This window comes from Fulmarus glacialis, unplaced genomic scaffold (assembly GCF_000690835.1).
Source record: "Fulmarus glacialis isolate BGI_N327 unplaced genomic scaffold, ASM69083v1 scaffold41748, whole genome shotgun sequence".
NCBI classification, from domain to species: Eukaryota; Metazoa; Chordata; class Aves; order Procellariiformes; family Procellariidae; genus Fulmarus; species Fulmarus glacialis.
Window position 1 is genome coordinate 11,437 of NW_009229650.1, and position 11,572 is coordinate 23,008.

Genomic DNA, 11,572 nt, shown 5'->3' on the forward strand with positions numbered 1-11,572 from the left:
CAGTATCAGCTGGAGGGGAGAAAGGCTGCAGGTTAATATATGCCATTTGTTGAACACCCATTTTGCCTTTGCTAGCACACCTGTAAGACTTCTGGAGGTTTATTTCAAGCACATAGTGTTGGTCACGCTATTTCTAATGAAGTTGGTGGGAATTTTCCCACTGCCTTCAATAGGAACAGATATGAGCCAGTGCTTCTGGGGAAAAAAAAAAAAAATCCCCTCCCCCCCATAACAAAGACCAACTTTTATTTTAGGAGCATGCTGTAAGATAGGAAAAGTTATTTTGTGCATTTATAAGAGCATAAACCAGAATAAAATTTAATATTTATTTGCATTTCTTCCAGTAACAGCATTCAACATCTTAACAAACCAAATTGTGAAGTCTTAAAAAAATCTAGGATTACAAAAAAAGTTAAAATAAGCTGTTCCTTATATTTAATGGCAACAAAGGGGGAATTTTCTATTTAAAAACAAACTTGGTCATATAAACAGTATTATTTTAAGAAAATGTGGTTAACATGATATGTAATTTTCAGAATGGATACACAGTGTATGAACACCAATCTGAATGGAACAGAGGGGTAGAACACACTACCCCCTTAAAAATCTCAAAATAGGCTGTTTGAAGAAAGGGGAGAGAGGAGGATCTTTCCAGTGAAATAACTTAGAAGATACCACGCAATGGACAAAAAAAACGCAAGAGTACAGAAGACATTACATGACACCCTCATTACAACACCCCCTCAAGTCTGGTTATACAGTAAATAAAGTTAGTAAAGTGCATCTTTTAAAGACTTGTCTAGTGAAATAGCTTTTCCAAATATAAAACACAACACAAGACGTGCAGTAACAGTTAAATCATAGTGTAAGTTTTTAAGAACTAATCTTTAACTTTTCATTCACTAAAAAAGAAAAGTTTTAACTGCAGTAGTGTTCACATTATTCTTCGATAGGATGCATCCTCATGTGCTTTTGTTACTTGGCAAATCTTTAAATATGGAGCATGGCAAAATTATGCAGTTTAAGCAAGTGCTTCTCTCAATGTAATACAATTCTTCAATGGCAGAACGACCACATGCAGCACAACCACATTAGATTTTGGGAAGCTTTGGTGCACTAACGACGGGATTGGTCTCCTGCAAATACCTTCGCCCTGCACTCTTATAGTCGTAGGTGCAGGTGTGAGTCTCTGCATAGCGGTGCGTTGCACAGAAGTTGTTTCCACATCTGAAGAATCAAGAATATTAGAAGTTACAAGCTTTTAGAAGCTTTTAACTCTCTGACATGCTGGGAGCCCTTTGGCTTAATCATGTCTTATTTATTTGACATAACTTCTTGGATTCTAATCATCCTTGACTGATAACATTAACTGGTGGGGTAATCAAAATGACATTTTTGTAACTCAGTGTTGCAGTTTTGACCCAAGAGTCTCTTCAGCTGAGAAGTTAAGCAAGATCATACTCCTGGAACCAGCTAATAAGGATCAAACACACTTATAAATTAAGAATGATGGGCTTTGATTTATTTTATTTCTTTTTAAAAACCTCACACAACATCAGTTGGTAGAATTCAGAGGACAAAACCATGGAACTAAAATAATGGCATCAGGTGAAATCCACATAAATGCATTTCAATTCAAAAACACCACATTATTGAGACCACCAAAACAGATGTTTAGTTCAGCCCAACTTCTGCCTGGCATAAACTCAAATTAGTCATTTGAGATTAATAAATACAGATTTAGTCAGCTGTAAAGACATCAGACAGACTAACTATAGGGAACATGAATTCCTATATGACTGGATAAGGGTGCATCTTTCCAATATCAGTTGCAATTTCAATGAGTTAAGATTATGATTTTTGCCTTCAAACTTGACAGCTTGACAGCTAAGACTCCTAACAGGAGAAAAGCATAGTCTGGATGTTGTATCTGATCTGAACAAGTGCTTAAAGTGGAGACTGATATTAGTATCCCGTTGCCCGATTATTTGATAAAGTTGCTTCTTGACATTAAAACAATGACATCATTCAAAATCAGAATTCTCTTGAAATGGATTAAGCATTACTCATTCAACTTACTGTCTCACTATTAGACTATAATCCTTTATTTATCTATCTATTTACCTATCTGGGTTTGTAATAAACACTGCAGCTGTTCCTGAGGCTTTGTGTGCCTGGTAATAAATTTGCTTTTCTTTGGTTCTTGGTCCCGTAATCACCAGTTCTCTCATACAACTGTATTCTCTATTGGGTTCACGTTCCATTCTAGTAAAATGTCATATGGTTGCTCCTTTAGAAACTAGAACAAATGGTATCCTTGGAGATATGCGATTTCCCCCCTTTTTCTGTGCTTCATTTTTAACCTTAAGCAAGCTGGTTATTTACTTCTAGAAGAGCTTACAGCTATTTGCTCAGCAGGATGTCCAAAATTGTTTCAAAATCAAAGACTGAAGAGTCAGTATGGAGGCAGTTCCTCACCCTGAAACTCTCCAACACAATTCCCCAATGGCAGAAGTCTTGTTCATTTTGCTGTTGATTGGCATGAACCAAGATCAGCTTCAGATATAGCCCTCACAGTGCAGCAATTTCCAACCTTGACTAGCTCATGGGAAATAATACTGACAAAAGACTATATTGTGGGAAACAATACTTTGAGAACCAAGATCAACAGAAGAAGTGGGGCTTTTTTGTTGTTTTTTTCAAAGTTTGCAGTGATCACCACCAAGCGCCAGGTCTCACTGTGTTGTCCGCAAGCCATGATTTTGGGGACCAGCACTCTGGCGTTCTGCTTTTGAGATGCTCTAGATGCTCAAAGGTGATTGAAGTCTCACAAGAAACAGAACACATGTAAAATCAAAAAGTTGTCAAATATAAATTCGTATAAATCCACAAACTGTGCAGATGTGTTGTAATAGGGCCAAATCTGAGGGAGATTTTCTGAAAAATTGTAACAAAACCATTTTTTCTTCAAGATGTTAACAATATAATTATTGTTGAGAAACTTTGCAGAACATAAATCTGTAGCAAGTTCTCCCCACACCAGTATAAAATGTCATAGTTCTTTTTTTGTAATCATGTGCTTGTATTCTGATACCTTGCATTTCTTGATTTTCCTGGAAGAACATACACCTCAACAGCAGAACAGGTACAACATTCCTGAATTTTAATTCCTGGAGTTTTGCTGAACTGAGAATTGCAACTTTTTTTTTTGAAGGTTGTCTTTTGATCTGCTTCGCTTAAGGAATACCAAGCAGCATAGAAAACCTTTTGGTTAACCCAGCTATCAATTTTAAACAACAGCTGGTTGTACACTCAGCCTACCTGCACTCATAGCTGGTTGCCAATCCAGTTTTCTTGCCACAAACAAAGCAATGCTTTGTAATTTTCTTTTTTGCTTGAATTGAGCCATTCACAGGTGGAAGATGGGTTGCTTCGCCTGCTTTCAGAGGTAGAAAGACAGCAAAGACATTTTATTTTTACTTATTCCTGATCACAAACTAGTTAAATGTTATCTTTTGAAACCCAGATTCATTTTGCGTTTCTTAGGATACTTCAGGTGGGAACCCCAAAGCCTAAACAGAGAAGAAAAAAACCCAAAAACCAGAACAGAAAACACACCTCAAGCCTATGAACACCTTTGGAAGAGGCAGCAAAATGCAAGACTTAGACCCATTATTTTTAACACCTGTTAAAGTTCACATAAGCAAGAAGTTACAGAAGAAATCAAGACACACATCTTCTAACCGTCTTCCCAAATGCAAAATGAAAACACATAATGTGATTGGGAAAGCACTGCACCCAATGGCTTTCCAAAGAATCAATTGGGCATTCAAGCATCTAGTATATTCAGTAGCTAATAACTCAAATTTGCCAAATAAATACTGCAACATTTTGAAATCTTGCTGGTACTCCATAATTGCAAGAAAAGTACATTATTAGACTACAGGCCTCTATTTAGCTATATGGTTTCATAAGGCACTTTGCAGATGTTTGTAAAATTTCTGTACTTTCACTTTACGTTGACTTTTTGCCCTGTAATTCTTGGCTGTTGCTTTATAACTGGAGAGCATGTAAAGAAAAGGCATCTTCCTTCCGTCTGTATAAGTAAGCTCTTCATCCACAACTTGCTTATGCATATTTACCATACGCTAGGACAGTGAAAGTGAGCAATGCATCCTCTCAAACATTCTTTCAGTGCTTCTACCGCTATATTGTCAGGATGCTCTCAAAAAGTGACCTCATAAGTTCAGAAGTATTTTTTGTCCAGCGTACCTTTAATCCCAACAGTCATTTCTCAGCTGAGATACAGCAGGCTACATTCAATAATAACACCAGGCAGTCACTACACATTGCAGTCATCGCTACCAACCAGTGCTAACCCATTGCTATCTAGCATGGAAACTTCCAGGCAATGTTTGTCTGTGAAAAAGACAGAGCTTGAAGACAGCCCCTCCCCGCTCCATGGACCATACTTAAACAGAAAAAACAATACACCTGTCCTCACATTTATGGCCCCTACAGCAATTACATGTGAATGAAGGCCTTGGATAACAAACTGAATCTGTTCTTTGGCCAGTTATACAACAGATCATTACCAGCCACCTCTCTCTCAAGAGCCTGCATGATATGATGACACCAACTTTGTCTTTCTCATGTCTGGAACCTTTTGGAAAATACACTTTTGACATAAGATACACCAGAGGAGAGTCGTCTTCATAGTTCTATCCAAAATGATGCAGATGATAGTAGGCTTCCCCATCATGCAGACGTGGCTACTACAGTATCACCTCTTTTACCATGGAGTAGATAAGGACAGATCTGTTATTAATTGACTGCCAATTCAAATCTGCACCCCCAGTTGTGAAACGAAGGCACAATCCACTATTATAGCAGCTTTTGCTCTCACATCATTACAATTACATCATTTTTCCTGTTGCATCTGCTATTTGAAGACCTATCTCCTAGCTCGTTCTCTGTACCTAGATCTTAAAATCCTGGAATACATGCCTGCCTCTGTTTTCCTAAGGTCATACTGAAAGAAAAGAAAACCTGCAAAGTACAAGTCAAAGATGTGAAGAAGAAAAGTCAATTGTGCTGAGAATCTTTAGCTCACTGTTTTAAGAGTTTCAAAAGTACTAATTTAGACAATTCCATTCCTCCCAAGATAATTAATCGCATAAGAAATTAATCTTTAGGCACAACACATCCATTTTCAATAGATGTCAAGAATTAAGCACTCCACAGTTACCAAGACTAGGGTAGAAAGAATGATGCCCATCACAAAAAATAGAGAAAAATCTGCATGGTATCAGTAATCTTCAGCGTCCATGCCCTTATTGCTTCCTCCCCACTTTTCTTTTGCCAAATCCCTCTGGCTCAGGCTGTCGTCCTAAAGACAATGCCACTGATACATTTTGCTCTGATTTTAGTATACTCGGAAGTATTCACAGAACTGACCTTTTGGAAACTTCAGAGCAGAAAGTCATGTTTATGTCTACAGATGACATGCAGGATTCATTAAGTATTAAAAAAAGCTAGGAAAGAGTCACAATTATGTCTACCTAACATCTGGATGACATCTGTATGTTAAAGAATTGCTTAAAATATTAAAAGTTATACCATGCTACAGAAGTGTAATAAAGCAAGGACTTTGAAAGACATATGCCTTACAAAAATAAATGATTCTTGTCCTCTATATATGTGATATATCAGGAAAGATTAAAGAGTCACCTTCAATTATTATTTAAGTCACATTACTTACCTACTAAAAAACAATACTTCCATTCATTCCAAGCCCATGCGCAGGCTAAAAAAAAAAAATTTCCACAAGGAAATTACTAGCAGATGGAAATTAAATGAAAAGTTAGGCAGTCTGGTATCAGCTTATTTGAAATCAATGTTGTATCAACCAACGTACCTACGAAGAGTCCAAGAAGACTTCTGTACAAAAAATTAAAATTCCACAATATAGCGCCTTACTCAAAATGACTATTAAATAGTCTCCCCATACCTCACAACACACCAAAACAACAAAGTACATTAGAGATCTGAAGCTAGGCACATATGGTGCCAGTCACAGGGCAAACTTTGGAATAAATGACAATTAGTGAGCAGCAGGAGAAATCAGATGACACTTCACACACAGACACTCGTAATTTTATCATTACAATAACTAATAATTTTAGTTGTGAACTGAACAACTACTTTAATTTTTATGAAAAATTACTTCTAGGACCCATTTAGATAAACGGGCAGTTAAGATACCAACAGGAATTCAGAAAACAGTTTAAGACTATCAGGGATTTAAGTACACCTCGCCCTCCCCATCCACCTTCCCTGAAAAGACACACAGACACACACATGAAAGTACAGTTTTCATAATGCCAGTACCAGAAAAGATGGGAAAACTTCAATTTCTTTGGAAGCATTAGTACTCACTAGAATATATTCAGCAGCTTCATTTGGAGGAGCAGTTTTCCTAAAGCTTTCTTCCTGAAAATGCTGAAGGTTTGTAGGTAGTGCAATACCAGAAGTCCGAAACCTGCCTGTCCCACAGGAACTCTGTAAACTTTCCCTGTTTGCGCTTCGGGCCAGCGAAGCCAGAAATCCTAAGTTACTTACAGAACTCACAGGTTCTTTGGATGCCTTGTTAGCCGCATCTGTGATGTCCCTAGCCTCTGCCTTAGAAATTACATCAGGTCTTTTGCCAAGTGACTCTACTTTCATGCTACGAAATCTAGTAGTCCTAGAAAAAGAGGAGTCTGCTATACTACGGACTTCCAACGACCGAAGCACGTTTGGGGAGGCTGTAGATCTCAAGTTACCAGCCTCAAAGCATTTGGGTTGTGTTTGCGGTTTCAGAGAACTGTGACGTGCCACTTGCGCTGAATACCGAAGAGGTGACAAAAGCAGATTTTTCTGCGGACTTAATTCACGAGTACCAAGAAGACCAGCCCCCATTGCTGCAGTGCTCAGCACTTTGCTAATAGGTTTTCTATGCTGCTCTACAACCTTAGATTCTTCATCTCCATCAGACAGTTCAAGTTCTGGGTTCACCTTTCCTATGTCATATATCTCACTACACTGTTCAGTGGTGCTTGCTTCTGTTAACAAAGCAAAAGCATCTGTTTCAGGTAGAAGTTTTTCTTCTGTTCCATATAGTTCTACATTTGTTAGATTCGGAAACAAAACAGCATCCTCCTCGCTTGTTGAGGTCACATTTTCAGATGCTTTTTCTGAATTTTCAGGCAGAGATGAAACAGGAGTCAGAATACTATTTGTAGGTAGTTTTGCATTTTCTAGTTCGACACGAGATATTTTCGGTGGTAACCTGATGCTACTAACTGACTGAGACCAAGAGTTGCTCTGCCAAGTGTCATCGTCCTTAAGAAAGTCATTAGTTGTGGATGGCATTGTTCTACCTGCAGTGGCCAAAGTAGCCAATGCTGAAAGTGCGTTTTGGGAAGACTCTGAGGGATATGAATTCCCAGGAGGAGGTAGGCAGGACTGTCCGATATGGGGGAGCACTCTTAAAAAGCGGTGACGAGCAGCAGCCACTGAGCCACTAGATGGTCGAGGAACCATTGGAGGACGAGGTTTCACCTTGACAGTTTTCTTAGGCTATTAAAAAAAAAACCAAAAACCATATAGAACAACAATTAGTATTTGAATTATGGTTGCATTCAAAGACCTGATTCAGATCATATTCTCAGGAATTCAGACAGTGTAAGGCCAGAATGGACCAAATGATTTTTTCTACTCCCTCATCTGTTATTAGCCATCAAGACTTCACCCCAACATCTGAATAATAAAATCAAAGATTATAATCAGAAAAGGCTTTTTAGTAAATAGGCCACATGTCAGAGGAATAGAAAAGGGAAGCCAGAATGCCATCGAAGTCATGCAGAAGAACTTAGGGTCTCAAACAAGATGAACAATGAAAGAAATTGTAATATCTTCATTTTACATCTAGGTAACCTACACAGACATGAACACCAACGTAATGTTTTATCTTCTAGGTAATCTCATTCTCATATTTAACTTTATAGGCTTTTCAGTTACAGTATGTCTAACGAAATTTCATTTAAGAGAAATATTGATTTTTACCAGAGCAGTACCCCAAACCAACACTATTTAAAGCATCAGAAGAAAAAAAACAAACACACACCACACCCCCCCCCCCCCCCCCCCCCCCAAACTCACACACCCCAAAAAACCATCCACGCAAATAAATCCAGGACCAGTAGTGAATTCTCTGAATGTGGACAGGTTGATCCAAGTAAAGCCAATGCCCCACAGCAGAACATTTATACAATAGCATTTACTTAAACAACAGATAAGAAATTATCTACCCTTGATCACTTCACTTCCCAAGACAGCAAAGTATCTGACCCGCGTTTTAGAAAAGCCAGCACTAGGAAAGTGCAAGCCATTTTACAAGAGAAAAATTGAAATCACAACTTCACCTTTTTACTCAGATTCATGTTCTCCATCTTTGCCTTGAGTAGCTTCATTTTATTCATAGTAATTGAATTCTCAATGATCTGTTGTCCAGAAGGTGACGCCTCTGTCTCATCTTCATCATCAGCATATAAGTTATAAACTGAACCACCACTGAAAATAAAAGAAAGTTTGTGTTCACCCTCTAGTCGAGTAATTTAATTAAGTTTTCAATGTAGAGTATTCTCACAACTAGAAAGTCATATCCGTAGTTGATCTGTTGACAAAGCATTATGTAAAACTGTATGCAAAGACATTTCAAATCTATTTATTTTAGCATGTAAGCATTCCTTATTAGATGCTCAAGCAAAGTGATGATGCTGAAATCATAACATAGCCACGCTTCTGGGAAGTTGTTATACCATATACAGTTGGTTCACACTCACTATATATTTTTCCCACAGAGGGGATATCCAGTTCCACAAATGTCTCCTGAAGGTATGGCCAAAGCTGTTAACTGTGTGACTCAGACAACAAGCTGATCAGTTTTCCAATTAACCAGACACTGGCATGGAAGGAAAGTCCAAATTTCTATCCATCCTGAGGGGTGTTCTCACCATAAATGGAAATGGAGGGGTCACCCATGTGGATGTGATATTCTATTTCTCCTTTTCAAAATAAAAAAAAAAAAAAATAAAAAAGGATCAGTTTAGGTTTCCAAAGAGTCTCACATTTGGAAAAAAATAAACAGATTATAATTGCTAGACCCAAGACAAAATATTTTAACTCAGCAGTCACTGGAAATTTATAGCATCACATTGCCTTTTTCCATTCTGTATTTTAACAGAATGTTGTAAAAACTCAGTGTTTTAAAGTCAGTATCTGACTTGTTTTTCCTATGAAGCATTAATCACTAACACACATCCAACATTTCACAGTGAAATGAAAGAACCATTAGGAATGTCCAATTCATTACAAATTGACACATTTTCAACACTGTATATAGTACATTTTAGAGAGTCTTTTACTTCTTCCATTAGGCTGTCAGCATCTAGAAATCATGACAATCAGGCAATTCCCTGTGTTAATACAAATGTCTTAGTAGATTTAACTAAAGCTTCTACTCTCCAAAAGAGACCAAGGAAGAACTAAAGGTCATGAGAAAGTCAGTACCAAAAAAAAAAAAAAAAAAATTTCACTAATTAGAGCTGGTGTCTTACCTGATTCTTGGAAATATTCTGCTGCCCTTAGTCAAGAGCCAGTGTTTTTGCACTGACTCCCCAAATCCATTTCCTAAAATGTAGCAAAATTCCAAAGGCAGCACAGCTGGGAGACAGATCTTTAAGAGCAAGATGGCAGCAAATTCAAAGCAAGAGTCAGCAAAATAGCCCAGTCATTTCTTACCAAAAATTGAACAGCTCCATATGGGGACAGTCAGCATGCATATTACATACCTCTCCTGGTAAAGATTCAACACTAAAGAATCATTTCAAAATTTTAACTCTGCAAAAACTTAAGTCACCAACTCAAAACAATTCTTTGAACTTCCCTTCCTTCAAGGTAAAGATAGAAAGAAAAGTGATGTGTCTTACGTGTTTGGTTGGTTTTGGGGTTTTTTTGGTTGTTGTTTTTTGTTTGTTTTTTAATGCATTAATAATTGTTATCCTTTTTCTTGCATTTTCTGGCTAAATAGGAGCAAAAACTACTAAAAGCAAGGAGTAACAAAATGATTTTTTGCTTTAATGTGATTGTAAAATTTTGTTCGTGATACTTTTAGCCCATTTTCCAATGAGTAAATTTCAAATTTACTTTGTCCACAGGTGTCAACATTCCTGAGATTTTGCTTGTAAAATGGGTGCCTCAAAAATGATTGGTAGCTTGTTGAAACACTTTTGAGACCAGTGCCTGCCAGTCCTCTACCACAACTTCAACAACTTTCTTTTAATCCAGAGACAATAATCATTTTATGTATTTACACCTTGTCAAGTTTTAACTATTAATTTAAGCACAGATAAAATAAAATGATCTGGAGAACTATAAAACAAAACCCAAACCAATGTCTCATTTCTAAACTGCAGTCACTAAATTCTGCTCCACACATAAGCAACGTGAGAAAAGCTGATAAACAAGTGCATCAAAATGCTCAGTCACCAGTATACCACACATATAAACATATTTAACTGTCGCTGTGGAAAAGACTAGTATTCAGGGTGATTCATACCCTTCCTCTACAAAGATAAAATTAAAAGGTCTGATTTGTTTCCATTCTCTCCTCCCTTTGCTACTTTTTCCATTTCCCACAAAGTCTGACCCGGCCATAATAACAAATTCAAAAATTAAGATTTGTTCCCCCACTCCCCTGCCAAATTACTGTCTGCCTCAGTAGAAAAGCTAATAAATGAACTCCCATAGAAAGCACAGAGGAAGAGAAACAGCTCGACCTGAACGTTTTCAACTCAGGTGGCTTCCAATCTAACTGGATCATTTGACCAGTGACAGCACATTTCTTAAGCATAATGTATTTGACTTTTATACGTGCTGTTGTGCTTTGAAAGGCTTACCAAGATGCCTTGCAAGAGCCAAAAGATTGTGGTTTATTCCTCCGGTTCGCTACCCTTAGCCAATCTCAAGTAAATTACTATTTAATCTATACAGTAGGATTACCTAATTGAGAAGTACTAAGGATTTCAGACAATTGTCCATGCTAGTTTTAAATGGAAAAAAAAAAAAAAAATTGTCACACACACATAAGAATTTGAACACACAGGCAGATACCAGTGATCCCATTATACTGAAAAAATGAAGTTCAAGCTCCTTCTGACAACTTCTTGCATCAACTCACAGTACAGCATCTGTAGTCCTAGCTTTGGATTAGTTTGGATGTTCTTTGGATTTAAATAGAACAATTTGATAATAGGCAGGGTATCAGTGAGAACAGGAATTACATCTGTCTGTTCCTCTTACCAGAAGTGTATGTAGGCCAATGCAGCAGTAAAGTTCTCAGTTCTTACTGATGATGGTGGTTTTTACCTATTTCAAATCTACACACAATACTATATGTGGCCATTTACTCAAAAAGAGCGCAGGGGCTGAAAGACAAGATCACAGGTCTAAAATATTTGTATCTTTCCTC

General features: G+C 37.5%; 1 protein-coding gene across 1 annotated transcript in view; it reads right to left on the reverse strand.

Annotated features, from left to right (window-relative positions):
- Positions 1–359: 359 nt before the first annotated feature.
- The window catches only part of ZFAND4 (zinc finger, AN1-type domain 4), a 21,542-nt gene continuing 10,329 nt past the window's right edge, over positions 360–11,572 (reverse strand). The window contains 6 exon segments of the mRNA XM_009583929.1: positions 360–1,227; positions 3,322–3,436; positions 3,735–3,764; positions 5,776–5,806; positions 6,439–7,620; positions 8,466–8,644. Coding sequence (XP_009582224.1) covers positions 1,092–1,227; positions 3,322–3,436; positions 3,735–3,764; positions 5,776–5,806; positions 6,439–7,620; positions 8,466–8,644 — 1,673 coding nt within the window. The 3' untranslated portion in view covers positions 360–1,091.